At 44.8% G+C, this 25,414-nt stretch overlaps 1 protein-coding gene across 2 annotated transcripts in view; it reads right to left on the bottom strand.

Moving 5' to 3' along the window:
• Window positions 1–4,501, bottom strand: part of TRPA1 (transient receptor potential cation channel subfamily A member 1) — a 100,226-nt gene extending 95,725 nt beyond the window's left edge. For both annotated transcript variants that reach the window (XM_075828227.1, XM_075828226.1), the window contains exons 1-2: window positions 4,376–4,501; window positions 38–200 (exon numbers count right to left, since the gene is read on the bottom strand). In XM_075828227.1, coding sequence (XP_075684342.1) covers window positions 38–200; window positions 4,376–4,501 — 289 coding nt within the window. The remainder of the gene's footprint in view (window positions 1–37; window positions 201–4,375) is intronic.
• Window positions 4,502–25,414: the final 20,913 nt, after the last annotated feature.

The following is a 25,414-nucleotide window of genomic DNA, read 5'->3' as shown; positions in this document are numbered from 1 at the left end:
GACAATGTGCACAAGATAATTAGAGGATATATCTTACCTTCATCGGAAGCCTCATTGATAATCATTAACATAAGCTCCAAGTGTCCACATTTTGAAGCATAATGAAGTGGTGTGGCTTCAGCGTCATCTCTAGCCATCAGACTTGAAGGGTTTTTTAATATGAAACTCCGGACGCGGCACAAACTTCCCTCTTGAATATGCTGAATTATAATAAGAATCATGATGACCATTTATTTCATATACAGTATATGCAAACATTCAGTATCTCTAAGGGTATGTTCACACGCTGAGCCAAAAACATCTGAAAATACGGAGCTGTTTTCAAGGGAAAACAGCACCTGATTTTCAGACGTTTTTTGAGCAACTCACGTTTTTCGCAGCGTTTTTCGCGCCTTTTCGCGCCGTTTTTTCGGCCGTTTTTGGTTCTGTTTTCAATAGGGTCTATGAGAAAACGGCTCCAAAAACGTCCCAAGAAGTGTCCTGCACTTCTTTTGACGAGGCTGTGAATTTACGCGTCGTCATTTGACAGCTGTCAAACGACGACGCGTAAATTACAGGTCGTCGGCACAGTACGTCGGCAAACCCATTCAAATGAATGGGCAGATGTTTGCCGACGTATTGTAGCCCTATTTTCAGACGTAAAACGAGGCATAATACGCCTCGTTTACGTCTGAAAATAGGTCGTGTGAACCCAGCCTTACTGTTGTGTCATCTGCTGCTATCTTCGCTTCAAAAAGGCATGAACACGATATTTTGATTAAAAAATACAATATAAGGCCGGATTCACACGAGCGTGTGCGTTTTGCGCGCGCAAAAGGCACTTGACAGCTCCGTGTGTCAGCCCCGTATGATGCGCGGCTGAGTGCTTTTCGCGCAGCCGCCATCATTATGACACTCCTTTTGGATGTTTGTAAACAGCAAAGCATGTGGTGCTTTTCTGTTTACATTCATAATTTGACAGCTGTTGCGCGAATCACGCTCGTCCCACGGAAGTGCTTCCGTGTGGCATGCGTGATTTTCACGCACCCATTGATTTCAATGGGTGCGTGATGCGCGAAATACGCCCAGAGAACGGACATGTCGTGACGTTTTTGCAGCGGACTCACGCTGCGTAAAAATCACGCAACTGTCTGCACTGCCCCATAGACTAATATAGGTCCGTGCGACGCGCGTGAAAATCAGGTCTGAATAAGCCCTTAGACCGCTTGCACACTAGTGTAATTACTTCTCCGTACTGAGCCAAAATAAGGTTCCCCTAGAGAGTGTGATGTAAATATCCATTTGCATAACAATCATGCACTTTCTGGTATTGCTTGCTGTTTATTTGAAAAGGTTTTCTAGAGCTGTATATAGGTAAGGTTAAAAGAGATGAGCAGTACTTAAAGTGACCCTCTGGTCTCAGAACAACATTATAAATGTGATTGGGTATATGAATTAGGGTATATTCACACGCTTAGAAAAAAATTTCAGAGCTGTTTTCAAGGGAAAAACGGCCACGTAAAAAATTAGCCCGTCGGAACAGAAGGCCGTTTTTCCTATTGAAATCAATGGGCAGATGTTTGGAGGCATTCTGCTCCCGATACTTCGGCCGTTTTTCGTCCGTTTACGGCCGAAAATAAGCTGTGTGAATATACCCTTAATCTCCCCTCTGTGTTGTCTCAAAATGACCACAGTGCTTCTCAGACTTTGTCTAGTCTAGAGGTGAGCAGCTCCGGCCATTCAGAGAACAGTGGGAGTGTCTCAGACTCGTAGTCTGAGAAGCGTTGCAGCCATTTTGGGACAGCACAGAGGGGACCCTGAAACGGCGGATCCACGGCAGAGTGGCACAACTGGAGGGCACTAGGTAAGATTACCCCATATACACCATCATATTTAAAATGTTGTCCAGAGACCGGAGGGTCGCTTTAAATGGACATTACCTTTTCGAACCACTTATGCTAATCTAAAAGTATACCTGATATAGATCAATTTTGCAATTTAGTTACTGTTAAAATGTAGTTATTTTGTTCTTGCAAATTATGCATGAAGTTACTACCACTAGGTGTCTCTCTTCCTGTAATCCGCTGTCCACCACTCTTGTCAAGCAAATTCCGTCCCCTGTTACAGAGGAACTGCACAAAGTGGGGGTGTGTCTCTACACTGCCTGCCCGTAGAAGTCTATGGAGCAGGAGGAGGGAGCAGAGCGAGAAAGTGAATCAAAGACAGACACGCTGCCCATACAAGTCTATAGAGTGGGGAGGGGTGAGCAAAGAGAGGAAGCAGTAGCAGAGAGAAAGACACAGGCTGTTGGTAAAAGTTCTAGGTCACCCCAGTGCTGGATTCTCGGCTACACTGATCATTACTGCGGTATAACCTCCTCCATGCTGCTGCTGTTTCTAAATATGCGATGGATGGAGACAGGAGAGCAGGATTTCCCTCTTTTCTATGTGTGAAGCGTATAGAAGACATGATAGCCGGTAGGCTCTGCCCACTAGCTCAGAGACAACTGAGATTTGAAATAGAGCCTGCAGAGGGGAAAACTGCTAAATAATGCAGAATACAAGTCATGTAATGCCCACAAATGATGTTATTCCTCACGTACACACCTATGAGAGCATAATTCTGAAAAGTCTCCTGAAAAGTTAGGTGCGCTTTAAATTAAACAAAATAGTTGCTGGAAAGACTCCGACCCCTAACACAGAACCACAATATTTCACTATAATAGGGCACGCTTAGTTCAGCTACACACGTATTATTGATCATTCCTAGGTTACAACTAGCTCTGTATGTATAGAGTCAGAGAACCCTTTAAAAAAATGGGTACCCCAAAGGAAACATGCAGCATATAACAGGCTCATAGTGGTGAAATTAAGTGGACAGGAGAGAGCACAAAATCACAAATAAACATACAGTACAAAACAATTAAAGGTCTTCAACTAGAAGAAGTAAGACACTGGGCAGAAGTATGATTTCTATAATCAGAGTGCGTTACTAAAGACTGCACAATAGTAGAAAGAATGAAACACGTGGTAAGTGACTCACATTGGAACTCATTCAAAACAGCCCTGCAAACAGGGAAACGATAAAAAACAAACCAGAACTCTGGAGGAGAATGTGTTATTCCATGTATAGCTCTAGCTTCATATTGAAAATCACTCTAGTGTATGCTGAAACAGATACTATACTTAAAACTATGGAACGTGCCCTATAACAGTCACGTGTGCACATGGCTTTCTCCAACACAAGCACATTGTTCAGTAGAGTACACACTAGACATCAGTTCTCTGTTAAACATGCATTGAAAAATAGTGTTCAGGGTAAACATCATATTTATGAACACCCTGCGGCACTTTTTCGAACATGTCTGAATATGTCGGACAAAGTGGGTTGGGCTTTGCAGACGCAGTCTGTGCAACTCATGCATTAACTTTTATTTTATATTCAAGTGTGGAAAACGGCACCAAGTCCAAACTGGCAATGTTTCTAGCCTGTGCCATATGTTCAACCGGGCTCAGCGTGTGAATGGGTTTTGTAAAACCTCATTCCATTGCATTGCATTGTACTGTACTTTGTTGCGAATTTTCAACATGAGTTTCCGCACTGAAAATCTGCAACAATCGCATGTGCCTAAGGGCTTATCCATACGTAACGGAATTGATGCAGAAAATTTCTGCCATAATTCTGTTGAAAATAGCGGACATTCCGCTGCAGAAAAAAAACGCATCATTTCCGGCTTTTTTTTACTGCACAAAATGGTGCGTATTGATGACATCTCCTTTGAAAAACGCAGCAATTCAGTCCACTTTCCGCAGTAGGAATTGACATGCAGCGGTCCAAAAGATACGCACCGCCGGTAAATTTCTGCTCAGAATTTTTATTTAGCGTGTGAATGAGATTTGTTAAATCTCACCCACTTTGCTGCTACTGTATTCTGCTGCATATTTTCCATCTGCAATTCCGGATGGAAAATACACAGCAATTCCGCTATGTGTGGACAAACCCTTATACAAAAAACTCACCCTATCCCTGTAATTAAAGAAAATATAGATAATAGTACTGTGTTTATTTTATGTAGCTTCGTATTCGGTGAATGTATCTTTTAGGGGAATGTGTATCCTTATGTGATTTACTGATATATGAGAGGGAGGTATCTAATAATAGGGCAGGACAGTGGTATGAAAATCACATTAGCCTCTGGGCTGCGGCTTCTGCGGGTTCTGTGTCGTGATGCCATGCAGCCTTGTGCTCATGTTACAGTTAAGCAAGTCCCCTTATACAATTTGATAATAATGTGTGCTGAGAGTTTCATGTTCATTTTAGCTTGGCAGTAATAGATCACTGTTTGAGTGTGCCTCTAGATATAAATACATCTATACAGTACTGTAAATATACATACCTTGAATATAAGCTGTGGATCGTCTAGAATAGAGGTACTGGAGTCAGAGTCCAGGGCGACCCCATCATATAGCCCATTGTCCTTCTCCCCTGCCGGCTGGAACATTTTCCTGATAGACTTTTTCATATTTCTTCTGTAGGTGAACAATCTTTTTCCTACAAATAAGAGTCACAATTTAATAAGACAGTTCTGGGGGTGTCTGTACGAGTAATAACAAGGATTTATTTTTAATCCCTGATGTTTTCTGAACAGACCACCAACTTCTCGAGAGACCTTGGGGGGAGCTATAAAGCTGCAATGTTTTTAAATGTCCCAGTGCCGTCTATTGGGATGAGAAATGTTCAATGCATGCTGTTCTGTGTAATGTAAGTAAATGGGAGGCTGCAGTATAGAAACTCCCTCGTGAAGTCACGCCTAGACATTCAAGCCCAATCTCAGAAGCGAGTCCTGACAGGCTATGTGTAAGACTTTTGCAGAGTCGCAACCGCACGCAATGTGAATAAGGAACCTCTAATAGTGCTAGTAATGTCATGTATACAGCCATGTACAGACCCTGGGTGACAATGACCAAAAAAAAATCCTATTCTTCATAGTTATCTACTGTACGGCTAGAAGAGAAGTCGTGGACACAGAATCAGGCATGCCTCACTGTATTATGTACTGTAGTTTGCATGAAGCCATGGTATTGGCTATTAAGTGATATGATTGTGTCGGTAGTAATGTTTAGTTTGTGATACATGAGGCTCCAAGCTCTCCCTGACAACAGTTACAGCAATTATACAAAGAAGTCTTATCTGTTATGTACAGATCAGCCCACCCTTATCTTTTCTTTCAATGCTTTTTAGTTATATATTTTGTCATGATAATAATTCAATACAATCTCGCGCCATCCATTAAAAAATTCTATGTTAACGTATACATTTTTCTAAAATGGGAGTCTATAAGAGATGGACGGCCGACGGATGGCATCTGTCACAGCCATCCAGTATACGTTAAATGTTTTTTAATATGGGAGTATATGGGCAATGAATAGCTGACGTATGTCATCCGTCCAAGGCATCCGTCGGAGGAATAAGGCTCTTTTATATGTTTGTTTAACATCTCGCGCCACACAACTCGGGATATGTCGGATTTAGATTCTGTGCACATCTTGTTTATGCCCTACATTAAGTGTGTACATTGAGATAGCTCCTGACGTACATGGTAAACGTTTCCATAGAGCTCCATTAGCCAGAGGGACGCTAAACAAGTCTCTTTTTGGTCTCCATCGGGCTGGTATACGTCAATATACCTTTTCATTGGACGATGGAACAGCGTAGTAGACTGCGCTTTTCTATCCTGGCGGATCGCACAAAAAATGTATACCGTGCAGTATCCGTAAATAGGGGCCTATGAGTGACGGATGCCACTGTATAGCATCCATCACAGGGCTCTGTTAAACCTATGCATCGGAGGCTCCAGTGACGTCACTATTCATATATAAACAGTTATCACTGGAGCTTCCCGACGCAGCAGAGGCTCAGTCTTGTAAAATATCAAACATTTGCATAATATGCAAAATAATGAGCAGATAATGTTAAATTCTATACAAATAAAATAATATAGGGAGTGGCAATTACCTCTTTTACTGTCCAGTTTCATGTATGAAAAATGTAGTCCTTGGGGAAATTAATAGCTATATCTCAGTATAGTAAATCCTCATAGGAAGTAAGAAAGACAATTTCCTCTTTGTCAGTGTTAATAGGCTTAGAGTCTTTATACTTACAAAGGAAGTGCACCCACTTTGAGACCAATTATAAATTATGCTGGTTTGGATCCTTTAGATGATTTTGCTATAATTCAGTATTATTGATATACTCTATTTATAGAGCAGCACCCTATACAAAGAAAAAAATGCTCTTGCCTGCTCCAAAAGAGAATGTTTAAAGAGGCTCTGTCACCAGATTTTGCAACCCCTATCTGCTATTGCAGCAGATAGGCGCTGCAATGTAGATTACAGTAACGTTTTTATTTTTAAAAAACGAGCATTTTTGGCCAAGTTATGACCATTTTTGTAGTTATGCAAATGAGGCTTGCAAAAGTACAACTGGGCGTGTATTATGTGCGTACATCGGGGCGTGTTTACTACTTTTACTAGCTGGGTGTTCTGATGAGAAGTATCATCCACTTCTCTTCAGAACGCCCAGCTTCTGGCAGTGCAGACACAGCCGTGTTCTCGAGAGATCACGCTGTGTCGTCACTCACAGGTCCTGCATCGTGTCAGACGAGCGAGGACACCGGCACCAGAGGCTACAGTTGATTCTGCAGCAGCATCAGCGTTTGCAGGTAAGTAGCTACATCGACTTACCTGCTAACGCTGATGCTGCTGCAGAATCAACTGAAGCCTCAGGTGCCGGTGTCCTCGCTCGTCTGACACGATGCAGGACCTGTGAGTGACGTCACAGCGTGATCTCTCGAGAACACGCTGTGTCTGCACTGCCAGAAGCTGGGCGTTCTGAAGAGAAGTGGATGATACTTCTCATCAGAGCGCCCAGCTAGTAAAAGTATTAAAAATGCCCCGATGTACGCACATAATACACGCCCGCTTGGACTTTTACTTTTAAACACACCCACTTGAACTTTTGCAACCCTCATTTGCATAACTACAAAAATGGTCATAACTTGGCCAAAAATGCTCGTTTTTTAAAAATAAAAACGTTACTGTAATCTACATTGCAGCGCCTATCTGCTGCAATAGCAGATAGGGGTTGCAAAATCTGGTGACAGAGCCTCTTTAAGAAAACAAGAGCTTACTTATCATGTTACCCCACTCCAGCAATAAGGAGCAGTGGCTAGCTTGAACCCTCTCTGGTGCTGGAGAGTACTGTTCACATATAGACTGCTGTGTAGCCAACGATTGGGATGGAATATTGTTCATTAGGGAGTCTGAAGGAGTTTCCCTTTTAAAAGTATTCATATCAGCTCCTTGTCCAATGAAGCTTGCAATTTGAATTACCTTTTGCACCCATGAAAGCATTGGGTGAGCAAAGCGAGGGATCGATTTTCCATAAGATAATAGTGGCCCATGCCGAGGGTTGGACTGGACATCTGACAGTTCTGGCAAATGCCAGATGGGCTGGTGAACAGTGAGCCACCTGCTGGCCGCCCAAACAATCAGTGTCAGACAGTCAGGGCCTCACCGACCATGAAGCCACAGGCGACTGGATTCAGTGGCACCGCCACCCCCTCAGAGAGGCAGAGGCTGCCTCTCTGAGGGGGCGGCGGCGCCACTGAAACCAGCCGCCGACACTCCCTCCTGCACTAATTGTACCTGCGTCTATATGGCCGAATAAGTTCCTTACAATGACACTGATTGGCAGGGCAGAATGACTTGCCCCGCCAATCAGCGTCTTTCAATGATTCTGGCCGTCAGCGCGCTGATTCCGTTGTTGAAAGGTGCTGATTGACGGGGCAAGTCATTCTGCTCTGCCAATCAGCACCATCGTTCAGCCCCAGCAGACCTGCTCAGAAGAGAGCAGGCCTGCATTGACACAGGATGGCGTGGGAACGGGATCAAGGTGAGTATGTAAAGTTGTTGTTTTTTCCACCTACATTTGTGAGTGGCATTATCTACAGGGGGGAGCTATATGAGGGACACTATCTACAGGGGAGGCTATATGTGGGGCACAGTCTACAGGGGAGGCTATATGTGGGGCACTATATACAGTGGGAGCTATATGTGGGACACTATCTACAGGGGAGGCTATATGTGGGACACTATCTACAGTGGAGGCTATATGCGGGGCGCAATCTACAGGGGTCTATATTTGGGTCACTATTTACAGGCGGGCTGTATGTGGTACACGATATACAGGGGGGGGCTATATGTGGTACACTATATACAAGGGGCACTATATGTGGGGCACTATCTACAGGGGGCACTATATGTGGGGCTCTATCTACAGGGAGCTCTATGGGGGCACTATCTACGGGGAGCACTGTGTGCATGCGAGACACAGTGTATGGTGCTATTATAATCAGGGACACAGTGTATGGTGCTATTATAATCAGGGACACAGTGTATGGGGCTATTATAATCAGGGACACAGTTTGTATGGTGCTATTATAGTTATAGGTGCCGTTTATGGAACTATTATATATAGTGGTATAGTGTGTGGCACCATGAGAATTTTATCTTCGTTTATAAATGCAGAAATGTTTGAATAGTGAAAAACTGAAGACATCTGAGCGGCAAACTGCAGAAATGGGCTGTGGCTGGGAGAAGTCATCATAGAGGCCTGGACCGGATGGAGAAGAAAAGAGAAAAAGAACAACTAGAATCTGAGATCGTCACCGGTGAGTCACCTAATATAAATGTTATTCTGCCTCTAATCAGTATTGTAGTCACTGTATGATCTGCAGCGAGATGATGGGTGTTTTTTTGTTTTTCTTTGTGAAACAGCAACTACCAGCATATCCTTACCATTGTTCGGTCCATGCTGGGAGCTGTAGTTTTACGCTGTACAAACCTATGCGACAGGGGTTGAACTAAATTAAGCTGTATTTGCGCTTGTGCTGTATTTATGGACTGAGTTTGGTTCTGGTGTTGTATTTATGTACTGAGCTTGGTTCTAGTGCTGTATATATGTACTGAGTATAGCGTCCATGGCCGCGAACCGTCGGGTTTACTCACCCCCTGGCGGTCGCAGCCATGGATCTATGAGCGCTAGCCCGCATCTCCTCCCCAGGAGACGCCAGAGCTCACTTCCGCTCCGATCTGCTGTGTCCCATAGGGTGTGCACGCTGGCCCTCTAAGGCCGTGAACGAGCGTGTGCGGACACCCTACGGGACACAGCGGACTGAAGCGGAATTGAGCGCTGGTGTCTCCTGGGGAGGAGATGTGGGCCAGCGCATGGTAATCATCATCAATTAGCCCATGATCACCCTGGACTATAATGAGGGCCCTGCCCCTTTGCTCACTGCCTGAGCATTGTTAGTATTCCCATGTCTGTCTTGCAAATGGTCCCTTAGGCCCCATGCACACAACCGTGCTCGGTCCGGGATATACGGTCCGCATTTCCTGGACCGAACACAGTGCAGGGAGCCGGGTTCCTAGCATCATACTTCTCTATGACGCTAGGTGTCACTGCCTGTCCGCGGAACTACTGTCCCGTACTGTAATCATGTTTTCAGTGCGGGACAGTAGTTCCGTAGATAGGCAGTGACACCTAGCATCATAGATAAGTATGATGCCAGGAGCCCGGCACCCTGCACTGTTTTCGGTCCGGGACATGCAGCCGACAGTTATCATATTCCCGTTGTTACCTGTGCCCTGCTACCTGTATCCTGTGTCCTTGTTCCTGAGCCTGTTAGTGTTTGGAGTCGTGTCCTGCTGCACCCGTTGTCATCCGCCACGTCTGGTGCAACCTACTTCACCCGTTGTCATCCACAACGTTTGGCACAACCTACTGAACACATTGTCATCCACCACGTCTGGTGCAAGCTACGGCACCTGCTGTCAACCGCCACGTCTGGCGCAACTTGTTGCACCTACTACCATCTGTGGCAGAGCCCCTGCCACCATCTGGACTATTTCAGGTACCCTGGTGCTATGAACTCGTATAGACTTTTGCAGAGACTGTGACTTAGTCAGCTGCCTCTCTGCTACGGTGGAGCGGCCTAGTGGGTCCACATACCCGTAGATCGTGACACTGAGCTTGGTTCTGGTACTGTATATATGTAATGAGCTTTGTTCTGGAGCTGCATATATGTACTGGTGCTGTAAGTGTATATATTGTAGCAGTTTGGGGAATGTAGATAGGCAAAGAGACACTCTCAGCGCAGTATTCTTGTTTAAACAGGACTTTAGAAGCTTTATTTCTCTTTCAATCAGGGAAATCCAATAAACACAATGGTAGCTTGTCTCATCAGCATACACAAAGGTTAGAATAGCAAGAAATGTTCCACGTAACAAAAGTCCAGGTATAACACACAGTCCAGCCCTTTGCAGGGGTTAGCTCTCACCCCTCTGTAAATGTCAGATCTGTTCAGTAGCAAACCAGTCTTCACATTCTCGGCTTCCGCTCTCTCTGACACACTCTCCCAGCAGTGTTTTTCTCTTAGTTAATTAGCCTGCACCTGTGTGGAGGGAAGACCCTATGTTAACCCCTTAATAGGCATCTAGGAATATATCTCCTTTGACAGACTAACCCCCTCATCTTGTTACAATATATATATATATATATATATATATATATTGAGCTGGCTTCTGGTTCTGTATTTATGTACTGAGCTTTGTTCTGGGGCTATATATATGCACTGAGCTTGGTGCTGGTGCTGTGTATATTTATTGAGCTTGGTTCTGGAGCCGTATATGTCAGAGCTTGGTTTTGGAGCTGTAATTATATAGAATATATTTATAATAACAAAATTGCAGGGCAGATGGAATTGTTTTCAATTATTTGTATGTTTAATGTGAACCGGTCTGGTAGTTTTAACCCTTTGAACTGTCACCATGCAGTAATAAATGACCTGACAATATTTCCAAACATTCCCCTGTAAGTTTTCAGATGCAGACAGAAAAAATTATCAAATTAATTTTTAAACTGGCGCACACTATAGGCTAATTACTCATTAAAGGGTCATGGGGCAGTGCCGCAATCCTGAAGAGTCACATACAGATGTAGCCATCTTTAATTTGATTATGATAACTTGCTGCAGCATGATATCACACAACAAAAGCCATTGAAATGTCTGAAAAAGTCAGGATAAGAAATCTAGCCATTGTTTATTTAATGCGTTAAAAGTCAAGGTAAAGATGGCTACATCTGTAGTCCTGCCTCCAAACCCAACTTTTCATGCTTGATTAACATCCCCCTGGTTGTTACACATCAGTCTCCTCAATTTTGTTATACTCCAGTCTCCTCAAACTTTCTCGGATGCGCCATTGCCTTGTGCTACTTGGGAACATACTGTGAAGCGAGATGTACTATGCCTGGCTCCACTGCGCATGCCTGTGCAAGGCAACGGCACATCTGCAAGAGTTGGAGGAGGCTGCTAGTGATGTAGAGCCGGGGGGGGGGGGGTGTCAATCAAAATCTGGGGGGCGCCATTTAAATTTTTGACTCAGGCTGCAGAAAAGCTAGAATCGATCCTGCGGACAGTGGTGAACAAAAGCACCAACATTACAATAACTGCTGCCTCCTGATGTTTAAAACCACATATTTCCGAGATTTATTGCTGTGTACTCTGCAATGATGGGAAGGAGCACTGCAGAAATGAAGTATAGTGCTTGTTAGCCGAGCCACGGCTAATCAGCTGTAGACTTGTTTTCTGCACTGATGCCTCGCTCATTAGTGCACATCTCAGGCGCCGCAGAGGGAAAGGAGAATCAGTACCTGCCCAGTCTGCATGTACAAATCAAATCGAACGCTGGTTGGCTGAGCATCAGCCAAACAGTGATTTGCTTGCTCTTTCTACTGCCCCCTGAGCACAGCTTCAGTTTGGCTGCTGAGGAGGAGACTCCAGCCCCTGCGAGGTATGTTACTGATGGCTGTATTTGTCCTGTAAGCGGCAAGCAGCCTTCTACAATGAGGGGGGTAGGGGTTATAAGTGAGTGTAAAGGACATGGGTGACACAACCTGCTTGTGGGACTGGAGGGGGTCCAGATACTGTAGATAGGAGGAGCTATAGGGTTAAAAGGGTGAGCATTGGGTTATGGTTAATTTGAGCCACAGATGGAAGGAGCTTTGTAAAAGGTGCGTGGCTTCGTGGGCACATGGACGGGGCTTAGTGGTGGAGGGGGCATCTAAGGTACAGATGCCTACGTACTGCCTACTACCTGCATAACAGTGCCCAAGAATCAGCAGTCTACAAAAGAAAGCAGATAAATAGAGCAATGTGAGTGAAGTGTTGGATTGATTTTTGTAGTGTCTAGTGTAAGTAATGTGTGCGGTATGTGTCTAGTGTGTGAGTGGTATGTGTCTAATATGTGAGTGGTCTGTGCAGCATCTGTGCCAGGTGTGAGTATTGCGTGTTCAATATGTCTCCTTGGTGTGGGTAGACAACGTGTGGCATATGTCTTAGGTGTGAGTGGCGAGAGTGGAGAATATATCCTAGGTGTGAGTGGTGTGCGTGCGCATGTGTCCTAGGTGTGAGTGGTGCATGTGCAGCATATGTCCTAGGTGTGAGTGGGGTATGTGTGCTAGGTGTAAGTGGAGTGCGTGCGCATGCGTCCCATAGGGGTGTGCGTGTGTATGAGTCATAAGTGTGAGTGGTGTGCATGCGCATGTGTCTCAGGTGTGAGTGGTGTGCGTGCGCATGTGCCCTAGGTGTGAGTGGTGTGCGTGTGCATGTGTCCTAAGTGTGAGTGGGGTGCATGTGCATATGTCCCAGGTGTGAGTGGTGTGCATGCGCATGTGTCCTAGATGTGAGTGGTATGCGTGCGTATGTGTCCTAGGTGTGAGTGGCACAAATGCAGCATGTGTCCAGCTGGTGAGTTGCATCTGTGCATCATGTGTCCAGCATGTGAGTGTGTGCGTATATGGTTGAACATAAAATTGAGATCATACTATTTAGTTACAGTTTGGTGATATTTTAGCATTGTATAATGGTATAATTTGCAATCTTTACACGTCAGTATTAGGCCATGATCACGCAATCAGGATTTGATTAGGACTAAGTCTCTTATTCTACACCTAAATCCTTTTCAAATCCACTAACATTCTGCATCCATTACAATTGAATGGGCTATTTTATACCCCATTCACATGCAGCAGAAATAAGTCTGCTTGAATTTTTTTCCGCTCCGCAAAAAAAATCCTCTACAATAATGAACATGTTCACTATTCTCGTGGAAAAGCAGTGGATTCGTTGGAGTTGGAGCTATCGGAAACTATTCCTCTTTTCCTTTAGACCTGCTTTAATAAATCTTCCCCTTGTATAGCTGAAAGGTGGTCCCATGTTGTAAAGTCTATGGCCACGGCCCGTCGTTCTGACTTACCCCTCGACGGACGTGGCCATGGACCTGTGTGTTCTCTGCTGCGTCGTCCACCACTGAGGCGCCGGCACTCACTTCCTGGTATCGAGACTGTCTCGCGGAGGGCGCACGCGCCCGCGCGTGCATGGTCTTAAAGAGCCAGTTCGCACATAATTGCAGGAAGTCTGCAATCAAGCCCAGAATGTTACTGGACTATAAAAGGGGCCCTGCCCTCTTGTTCTTTGCCTGAGCATTGTTTGTTACCCAAAGTTTGTCGTGCTAATGGTCTCCTAGTGTCTTCCCGTTTCCAAGTGTTCCCTGTTCCTGTATCCTGTTTTCCGTGCTATACTGATCTAGTACCGTGCTGAGCTGTTGTTGTGTTGTGCTGCATTTCACACCTATTCCACTACTTCATGCCTGACGTCTACCTGCCGCCTGGTCCCAGCCTAGCCTGCCTTGCTACTGTCCGAGTTGCCACAGGTACCCTTTCTGGACTATAGACTCTGTACTATACCTGTTTGGTCAGCTGCCGTCCCGCTACACGGTACGGTCCAGTGGGTCCACACCCCGCATCCTGACCGTACACTCAGGCCATGAACCCCGCTGGTCAATTCAAAGGCGTGTCATCCTCTCAAGCCATGCAGGCGGACCTGCAGGATCTCCGAGCAAGACAGGATCAACTTCTTGTGGCAGTGGACTCCATGGCACTGCAGCTAGGGACACTAGCTGCTTCCCTTCCTGCCTCTATGCAAGCTCCTCAGATCGACCCTCCTGCTACACCTCCTGGCAGTTCCGGCTCGGATCCTCGGTTCTCGCTGCCATTACCTTCTCGGTTCTATTAAGATGCAAGTTCGTGCCGGGGGTTTCTGAACCAATGCTTTATCCATTTTACCCTGCACGCCCGAGCATTTCCTTTGGACTGAACCAAGATCGCTTTCATCGTGTCCTTACTTGCAAGGCCCTGTCATGGGCAAACCCTATCTGGGAGCTTCAGGGACCCGAGACCCAAGACTTCCAGGGGTTCGTGCAGTTATTCCGGACTGTTTTCGAGGAGCCAGGACACGTCTCATTGGCAGCCACTGCTATCTTTATCCTTCGCCAGGAGAACACCTCCGTGGGCGAATACACCATCCAGTTCCGGACCCTGGCAGGAGAACTATCCTGGAACAATGAGGCCTTGGTGGCATCCTTTTGGCATGGTCTATCGCCCGAGATCAAGGAAGAAATTGCTGCCCGAGATCTGTCACCTGCCTTGGACAACCTGATTCTGTTTGCCACTTGGGTGCACATAAGGCTAAGGGAGTGATCTCATGAGGTTCTTCAGGAGAGACGGCATCCTAGACTGGCGCCTAACTTCCAGCAACCCCTCTTGCCTTCTACTGCTTTGCCCGAGGTTCCGATGCAAGTGGATCGGCTAAAATTGTCCGTCCAGGAGAAACAGCGCAGGCGCACCTCTGGACTCTGTTTATATTGCGGCCTCGCTGGCCATGTCGTGCGTCTGTGTCCCCAGAAGTAAAAAAAAAACAGCGCCTAGGTTTGGTTGTAGAGACCACCCTGGGCGCTACTGCATTTAATTGAAAACTCTCCCCCAAACTGTTCATTCCTGTAACCATCATTACTTGCAAGAGGCCCCATCCGGTCTCTGCCTACCTGGACTCTGGCTCTGCAGCCTATTTCATCTGCCAAGACCTTGTGGATCTTCTTCAGTTGCCTACTGTCCTGCTGGAAAGGCTGTTAATCTTTGCCTCGGTAGATGGACTGCCATTGACTGACCCAGTTTTCTCTGTGACCAAGCCATTAAGACTTCAAGTGGGAGCCCTTCATTCTGAGCTCATCTCCCTGTTTGTCCTGTCCAAGGCCGTCAACCCCGTGCTGCTGGGTTTGCCTTGGCTCCATTTGCACACCCCAGTCCTGGATTGGAACTCTGGAGAGGTTCTCTAGTGGGGCTCCAAGTGTCTCGACTGCTGTCTCGATCGTATCCAGCCACCACAGCCTCCTCCGCTTCAGTCATTGGCAGGGTTTGCGTCCTGTTTCTCTATGTTCTCTGATGTCTTCGATCAGAAGGAAGCTGCGACTTTGCCGCCACATCGAGCATATTATTTCCGATCGACTTGGTTCCTGAGTCGTCACCTCCTCGCGGTAGAGTGTACCCTCTCTCCTTGCCTGTGACCCAGTCTATGTTTGCCTACATTAAAGAGAATCTGGAGAGGGGCTTCATTCGTAAATCCTCATCCCCGGCCGGAGCTGGGTTTTCCTTTGTTAAGAAGAAAGATGGATCCCTCCGACCCTGCATTGACTACCGAGGCCTTAACCAGATCACGGTGAAGAACAGGTACCCACTGCCTTTGATTTATGAACTGTTTGATCGCATACGGCAGGCAACATTTTTTTCTAAACTGGACCTGCGGGAGGCCCACAATCTGATTCGGATTTGTCAAGGTGACAAGTGGAAGACTACTTTTAATACTCGTGATGGGCACTATGAATACCTAGTTATGCCCTTCGGTGTTTCAAGAATTTGTCAATTACATTTTCCGTGATCTCCTTTATGTTTGTGTTGGGGTATATCTCAATGACATTTTGATTTTTCCCCAGATCCAGTAACTCATCAGGGTCATGTCCGCCAGGTGTTGCTTCGTTTAAGAATGAATCATCTTTATGCCAAGCTAGAGAAGTGTGTGTTTGAAAAAAAGTATCTTCCCTTCCTGGGATATATCATATCCGATCAGGGTCTCAAGATGGACCCTAAGAAGGTAAAGGTAGTCCTGGGGTGGCCACGCCCCCAAGGCTTAAGGGCCATACAACGCTTCCTGGGATTCGCCAACTTCTACCGACTGTTCATTCCCAACTTCTCATCTTTGACAGCTCCCATCTCTACCCTCACTAAAAAGGGCATGAATGCCAAAGTATGGACTGCGGCGGCAGAAGCCGCATTTGAATCCTTAAAAAAAGCCTTCACGTCAACCTCTTTAGAGATGGACGCTTCCTCTGTTGATGCTGGGGCACTGTTGTTCTACAGAGGTTCGAAGGGCAAGACTGTGGTATGTGGCTACTATTCCAAGCTGTTTTCTACCGCAGAGCGCAACTACTCGATTGGGGATCAGGAGATACTGGCCATCAAGCTGGCTCTGCAGGAGTGGAAGGTGCAGTCCATCCTATCCTGGTCTTCATGGATCACAAGAACCTGACCTACCTACAGACGGCCCAGCGGTTGATTCCTCGTGAAGCCAGGTGCTCGTTGTTCTTTGCTCGGTTCGGTTCGAATTCCACTACCGACCTGCCGACTAGAATGTGAGGGCCGATGCCTTGTCGAGGTCATTTGAGACATAGGACACTGTGGAGTTCCCACAGCATATTATTGATCCTTCCTGTATCTTCTCTGTGAACCCTCTGCAGGTTAGAGACATCCCTCCGGGAAGGACTTTTGTGCGTTTGGCAGACAGAGGAAGAATCCTTCGCTGGGTTCAAAGTTCCAAGCTGGCAGGTCACGCGGGTACTCGTAAGACCCAGGATCTAATCGCCTGCCAGATCTGGTGGCCCACGCTGCCCAAAGCCGTCATGGACTTTGTCTCCTCTTGTACGATATGCACAGCAAATAAAGTTGCCCACTCCAACCACTGCCTGTGCCCGTTGCTCCCTGGCAGCATGTTGCAATGGACTTTTTTCACAGATCTTCCCCCCTCTGCGGGTTGAAGTGTGATCTGTGTGGTGGTGGATTGATTTTCTAAGATGGCTCATATTGTTTCCTTGACTGGTCTGCCTTCTGCTGCGTGATTAGCCGATCTCTTCAACTCATCTTCCGTCTGCACGGCTTGCCCCTGCATATTGTATCGGACCGAGGGGTCCAGTTCCCCTCTAAGTTTTGGGGAGCACTCTGCAGTCTCCTAGGTGTAAAGTTGAACTTCTCTTCAGCCTATCATCCCCAGTCCAATGGGCAAGTCGAGAGGGTTAACCAGATTATGGAGAACAATCTGTGTCACTTTGTTTCCGGACGGCATGATGACTGGGTGCAGATGCTCCCGTGGGCAGAGTTCTCCTATAATAACCACACTTGTGAGTCCACCACCTCCAGTCCGTTCTTCATTGTCTACGGCCAATATCCTCATATACCTCTTCCTGTCTCTACTATGTCCCAGGTGCCTGCAGCTGACTCTACCTTCAGGGACTTTGTGCAAATATGGCAACAGACCCTATCTGCTATCCTGCTGGCGGTGGACTGCATGAATAGAAAGGCAGATACAAGAATACGGGCTCCTCCTCAGGTTCTTCCAGGTACGAAGGTCTGGTTGTCTTCAAACAATATCCGGCTGAGGGTGCCGTCCTGCAAATTTGCTCCTAGGTTCTTCAGACCCTTCTAAATGCTGCTACAGATTAACCCGATGTCTTACCAGCTGCGGCTGCCTCCTACCTTCAAGATTCCTAACTCTTTCCATGTCTCCTTGCTGAAGCCCGTGGTCCTGAACCACTACTCCAAGACTCCTAGTTCCCCAGTGGTCCCTGGTGGCTCGTCCGGGACTTTCGAAGTAAGGGAGATTCTGGCCACCAAGAAGGTGGGAGGAAGGACATTTTATTTAGTGGATTGGCAGGGGTTCGGTCCAGAAGAGAGATATGGGAGCCAGAGGAGAACATCGATGCCCCTGTCCTCGTGAGGAAGTTTCTCTCCCGCTCTGGTCCCAAGAAGGGGGGGGCGTAAGAGGGGGGATACTGTAACATCTATGGACACGGCCCATTGTTCTGACTTACCCCTCGACAGCCGTGGCCATGGACCTGCATGTTCTCTGCTGCGTCGTCCCCCACTGAGGCGCCGGCACTCACTTCCTGGAATCGAGACTGTCTCCCGGAGGGCGCGCACACGGTCTTCAAGGGCCAGTTCGCGCATAACTGCAGGAAGTCTGCAATCAAGCCCAGAATGTTGCTGGATTATAAAATGGGCTCTGCCCTCTTGTTCTTTGCCTGAGCGTTGTTCGTTACCCAAAGTTTGTCGTGCTAATGGTCTCCTAGTGTCTTCCAGTTTCCAAGTGTTCCCTGTTCCTGTATCCTTTATCCTGTTTCCCGTGCTATCCTAATCTAGTACCGTGCTGAGCTGTTGTCATGTTGTGCTGCATTCCACGCCTGTTCCGCTACTCCACGCCTGACGTCCACCTGCCGCCTGGTCCCAGCCTAACCTGCTTTGCTACTGTCCGAGTTGCCACAGGTACCCTTTCTGGACTATAGACTCTGTACTATACCTGTTTGGTCAGCTGCCGTCCCGCTACACGGTACGGTTCAGTGGTTCCACACCCCGCATCGTGACACATGTACTCCAGCCCAACACTGGCGGCTGCGTATGGCCTGTGCTTAAAAATTCCAGGGATGCTTTTTAGTTCCAGTCCGGCACTGCCCATGCCTATGGATAGCCCTGTGGGAATGGGTGCCTGGTCCTCAGGATGATATTGTAGATCATACAGGAAGTATTAGTTCAGTCGTTTCTATTAAAGGGGTTATCCAGGTTAAGAAAACATGGCTGCTTTCTTTCTAAAACAGCGCCACACCTGTCCACATGTTGTGTCTGGTGATGCTGCTCAGCGCCATTGATGCAAATAGCGCTGAGATGCAAGACCACACACAGCCTATTAACAGGTCTGGAAATGTTTTGGAACAAAGCAGCCATGTTTTTCTAATCCTGGACAACCCCTTTAATGATTTACATGGATGCAATTTAGCTTTATGTCGTTAGCGCTGATAGAAGAATACTTGGTTGTAATTTAACAAGGAATAAAATCCAGCATGTCAGCATGATAAAACTCATTGTTTTATTTCTTCATTTAAAATTGGTGTCGGATGTGCTAACAACGCTTATGCGTTTCTAGCCGGTTTGGCTCTTTGTCAAATCAATGATAATAACACATTACATCCTTTAAAAACAAATACCATCCAGTCAAAGTTACAATACTGGTCACAGGACACTACCTAGGTCATCCATGTGCAAGTTGCATGGTTATCATTGATTAAGGTTTTATAAACGAGTTCAATCCTGCTGGGTAACTTGTATTTAATTGGAAAATCCAAAAGGCTTCTCTATGTAAGAGACAGAACAGTCAGTCCCTGTAACATAGGTATGATCCTTTTAATAATCTTGGTTTTCTGCTCATATTTATTACTGTATTCAGTTAAGAATACTACTGAGGGTTTTGTCGGGGGCTTATGTGAATTTTTACAAGTGCCACTTAATAATTCCTCTCTGGATAAATTTGGAGACTATTCTCTTTGCTTATTCCAACTTCCAGTTGGGATTTCCCTTATAATTCATCCATCGTTGTATCCCACTCGATTGAATGATGACATTTTCAATAAAATTCACTACCAAGATAACTAGTGTGCCTTTACTACTCATGGGTGATTTTAATACCTATGCACAACTATTTTGGGAGAAATCCTGTAATGATGATATAGACATGGATAGTCGCCTAAGTAGTTTTATTCGACTTTTGCAATAAATCTCCCAATGGATATCTGGAGATTGAAACACCAAAGGAAGTGTCAGTTCTTTTGTTTCTTAGGGGTTCACTTTTCTCTGTCCCGCATTGATATGGTCCAGGTCTCTGATAATATAGCACCATTAATAGATGACATTCAATTCTTGGCCCATAGTTTATTGGATAAATCACCCCTAGTGTTAAAGTTGAGTAGGTCACAGGGGCTGCTAGCCTGGAGGGGTGGTTTTTGGAAGCTTAACACTTTCTGGTTAAATATAGTTAATGGTGATTAGGTAGAATCTAGTCTAAATATTTTTTTTGCTATTAATAAGGGATCTGTCTCTCAGACTGTCCTTTGGAACTCTATGAAGGCTTTTCTACGTGGGGACTTATACAACAGATTAGCCGTATTAAAATGAAAAGTCGACAATTGGGCAATGCTTTGCATTAAAGGGTATTGGACACAGAGGCATGTTAAATCTGTGAAGGCAGCGACGCTGCCAAAGCTGGATGGGTGGAAGCCAAAGAAGTGTTACAGTCTCGCCTTACAGACATGGCTGATAAATCACGCATATTTATTAAACAATTGTTCTATGAAGAAGGGGAAAAGGTGGGTCACTGGTTGGCTACTATAGTCAAGGCACAACAGGATACCTCATATGTCCCAGAAATAAACAATGTCATGGGCAATGTAGTTCATTACCGCTGCAAAATTTTGTGGTCCTTCCAATCATACTACTCACAGTTATATTCCTCTCAAGATGACTACAGACCAGACTTTCTTATACCTACAGCCTATTCCCCTTCCTACTCTTTTTCTTGAGCAAAGAGATATCTTATATACCCTGCTGAAATTGGAGGAGTTGGCTTTTGCTAATAATAAAGCACCTAGCCAGGATGGACTCCCTGCGGAGCTTTATAGAAATCTCTGCAATGTATTGTTACCTGCCCTACTCGAGACGTTTCAGACAGCTATAGACATAAGTTGTTTACCACCTTTCATGCAAGAGGCTGTGATTACTGTCTAGCTTAAACTGGGCAAAGACCTGCTTCTTCCTAACTCTTACCGCCCAATATCTGTACTAACTGTAGATGTCCAAATTATTGCAAAGGTGCTAGCTTCTACACTTTCAGAGGTTATTCTGTTACTTATGTCGTCAAAGTCCAAAGCTGTAACCCTCAGGAGGCTGTATGAGATGATAGCATTATATGCTGATGACCTTTGCTGTTTTTAGCTGACACAACCTCTTCCTTTACGACTGCTATGTCAGTCATTGACACCTTTGGTAATCATTCGGGTCTTTCTATTAATTGCTCCAAGTCAGTGGTATTGCATGTAGATGGACAGGAACCTTCTTCTCTTACTGGATGTCTCCCCTCAACATGTGTTACAACATTTATATATTTGGGTGTTATAATCTCCTTGTCTCTCACGGATTATGATAAATTGAACCATTCCCCCATTTTGGATAAGTTTAAAAGTCAATTGGACTCTTGTAAATTGCTCAATTTTCCGTTATAGGATGTACTAATTTGCATAAGATAGTCTGGATGCTTCAATTACTATATGTCCAGAGGGTTCACTTTCAAAGTTAATAGATTATTCAGGGACCTTATCTGTAAGAAAGGGTGTGCCAGAATTAAATTGGAAATGCTCTGGGGCTAAAGATGCTGGTGGACTGGCAATCCCGAAATGTATACCTTGCGAAAATTAATGCAGACCCTAATTTTCTTTTGTTGAAAACTTATATGGTCACTAATTACTTATATGAGTCTCTAGAGGCACATAACTTTAGGGAACACACTAAACACTTTCCTACTTTACACCTTTTACCTTTGGTGGAGGATACGATTGTTAGATGACCTTGAAGGGTGTACTCCATATACTTCCATATGGGATAGTCCCTAGCTATGTGAACTGTACAAACTTAGTGATTTTGACTGTTGGAAACCGCTAGGGATACGCTGTCTTCCTCACATTGTTACAGGACTAGAACTTAAACAGATTTTGCAGATACATTCTGAATATGCTGTTCCTCATCCTCATTTCTATAATTATTTGTAGTTGTGACATGAATTCGAAATGATGAGTGCCTATCAACCTTTGAAAGTATCCACTATCCACTAATCCTGTTGGGGCAATCGAAGACCTCAGCAGGGGTGATCTTATTATCATACAGACATATGGAAAGGAAGATAATAGCCTAACACTGGCTGGATGAGATTCCACCGTCATATTCTGAATTTGTCTCCAAAATGAATTTGCTGCTTGGTCTTAAAAAAAAAACATATTTACATTAAGAGAGGTACGGTCACCAAATTTGTGAAATTATGGGTTAGATGGTTTTATACACCGGGATTGGCTCTCTACTCACACGAGAAAGGATACTTTTTTTAAATGTCTTATGACATTCTAGACTTGTTTGTAATGTTATAATTCACCCTTTTATGATGCTTGTGTGCTTATTGCAACTTTGTGATGGGTTTTATATACTTCATCTTTCCATATACTTCTTATTTCGGAGGATGGACTACATGAGACTGACATTCTGATTTCATTGTATGCAAAGGTATATAAAGTATATAATGGCGATCTTTGCATATTCTCAGATTTCTGTTAGGGTGGGGGGTGGAGGCTGGGGAGGGATTGTTTACATATTTGCACAAGTGTAAAATAATTTTTTAAAAACGTTAAAAAAAATGTTGCTATTAAAATAAAAATTGGTATCTGTTAGGGGATAATTAGTAACTTAAAATATATATTTACAAAGCTCCTCGGTATAATTAATATCTATAAGAATTAGAAGCTAGTGCTGTAAGAGCCAAATTATGAGTGATTGATGAATATAATGACATCGCATGTAATCTATGTATATGAAACTTTCCAATTGAAATTGTCAAAAGTTTTTCATATCTCTCCAGTGTCCCAGATATGTCCGGGTGTTCACATCACAAAAAGTTAAAGCAAGTTGTCTAGCAATTTGCATATTTGTTTGTTAAGGGATCCTATGCCCGATATACAGTAATTGGATGCAAGAGAGGTAAAACAAATTCCTTTTTATGGATCATGGGTAGTTCATTAAATATCATTATACTTGGGAGATTCACGAAGAGGTATTTGTTTTTTTGCACTTTTAGGATACACAGACCAATAGCTTCCTCAATTAGATATTTGATAAAATCAATGAAAACAGGAGTTGGGTCAATCTGAAGTTTCCTGTACATCATGGGATCATCTAAAATGACCTGAACCATTTCTCTGAAAATAGGTTTATCCAAGATCACTATTTTTCCTTCTTTGTCAACCATAAGTATCATTATTGTTGTTATTTTTCAAATCAGTGATCGCTTTCATTTGGTTCTGTGTCAGATTGTTCTAATGACTATTTTGTTTAATTTTCTCATGTCAGTTTTGGAGATCCCTCTTCACTGTTGCCTGAAAGCGATCCAATGTCATATACTGTACATGTTACGGAAATTAAAAGCCATGATCTTCAGTTTTATCCTATTAAATCTAGCTCTGAGGCTTTGGATCATTTCCAGGCAAAAGTTCATTAGAACAAAAAGAGCCTGTTCCAATACTGAAAATGTCATCACTCAATCACAGAAGAGGGGATATCCCAACTTGATGTTGGAACAATCAAAGGGAATAGTCTCCAAAAAATCCAGATAGGAATTATTAAAAATTCACATAAGCCCCCGACAAAATACTTTATAGCATTCTCAAATGAATACAGTAATCAATATGAGCAAATAACCAAGATTATTAAAGTAACATACCTTTTATTTTTTTAAGACAATACACTAGCATAATTTCGCAAATGATGATCCCTGATGTATTTTAAAAAAGGTTGTTCACTTGGAGCCACGTTGTCATCTAGTTATTTCCCAAATTAAAAGCAAGTAACCCCATGGCTAATAAACAAGGAACATTGCAGATGTGGTCAGGTTAGATGCCAGGTATATAACCAACTGTACCCAAGGAGTGCTGAGAAAGATTAACTCAAGAAATGGTGGTACAGTGTGTTACATCAAAGTGATTATACGAATCCATCAATCATCTATACCACTATGAGAAATCCACAATAAATAACCAAGCCTGACTTGGTGCATTGATCAAAAGCAACTGGAAAGACCTACAGACAGAAAGATGACCAACTCTGGCACAAACGTATTGAGTATAAAAATATATAAATTTTATTAGAGATAGACACAACAGAATAAAAAAGATGAGTCACACAATGAAAAGAAGGTGTCGTCCTGTGCAAGACCAAAAAACATGTATAGCGAGTATAATCATACATAAATGTCAAAATACAGGCGCATGTGTAAATTGGAGTCCAGAAGGGACAACCAAGCTGCATGAGGTGTATAGCAGAATTGTTAATATCTGTAACAGTAACAGTCAAATATAAAGTGCTGAAAAAATACAGGTAGCACAGCATATAGCCATAAACTACTAGACTACATATGAGTCAAGACAAGCATAGGGCCTACATAACTCATCGACTGAATGGCCAAAGTAACAACAATGTAACGGCTGTCACGCCGCTCCCCGCCATCCCCACGGCCTCTGGTCCTGTTCCGGCGCCCTCCCTCACCAGCTGCTCATCCCGAGCTCCACTTATGGATAGACCTATTGCTGCCATACCCGTTACGACGTCTGCTGCCTGTCCTAAATTCTGCCTATCCATCCTACTGCCTCTACCCGCTGTGCCAAGCGTTGTCTGGGTTCCAAGCACCATCTCCCAGACGACACCGAGGATCCACGAACAAACCGGTGAGAACCGTTATAGGTTGAACAAGCCATGGATCCCCTTGACAAAGCCCTGCCTGACACGACTGATATGGCTCAGGACCTTTCTAGACAACGAGTCCGCCAAGATCAGCTGTTTCAGCTACTGCAGAATGTGTCCACTCGTTTGAACGAACTAGCACCTCCGGCGCCCCCGATACCACCACCACCACAGCAAGCTCCTGTCTACAGTGCCGGACTTCACTTACCTACGCCTGCCCGCTATGAGGGAGATCCCAAGACCTGCAGAGGATTTGTTAACCAATGCACCATCCACTTTGAAGTTATGGCACATAATTTTCCTCAGACGGGGCTAAGGTGGCCTATATCCTGTCCCTGCCTTCTGGTGAAGCGCTGGCTTGGGTATCGCCCTTGTGGGAGAGAAACGACCCGATCATGTACAACATTCAGAACTTTCTCTCCACGTTTAAAAGGGTGTTTGAAGAACCAGGTCGAGCCTCTTCTGCAGCTTCCTCTCTACTCAAGATCTGGCAAGGAACCTCCACATTAGGCCAATATGCCATTCAATTCCGCACCCTGGCTACTGAACTCCAGTGGAATAATGAGGCTTTGGTATCGACCTTCTGGGAGTGTCTGGCGGGCTGAATCAAGGATGAACTTGCTGGCCGAGACCTTCCACCGTCCTTGGATGACTTGATTACTCTAGCTAATCGTATAGATATACGCTTCCGTGAGAGACAACAAGAATCTGCTTGAGGCAATCGGACATCACGATTGGCAGCAACCTTCCAAAGACCTCTTCTGGCCGCATCGTCCTCCTGGTCGGACGAACCCATGCAGGTGGAGAGAACAAGACTCACGCCTGAGGAGAA

Source organism: Rhinoderma darwinii, chromosome 5, assembly GCF_050947455.1.
Source record: "Rhinoderma darwinii isolate aRhiDar2 chromosome 5, aRhiDar2.hap1, whole genome shotgun sequence".
Lineage (NCBI taxonomy): Eukaryota > Metazoa > Chordata > Amphibia > Anura > Rhinodermatidae > Rhinoderma > Rhinoderma darwinii.
This window is presented reverse-complemented; position numbering and strand designations above follow the sequence as displayed.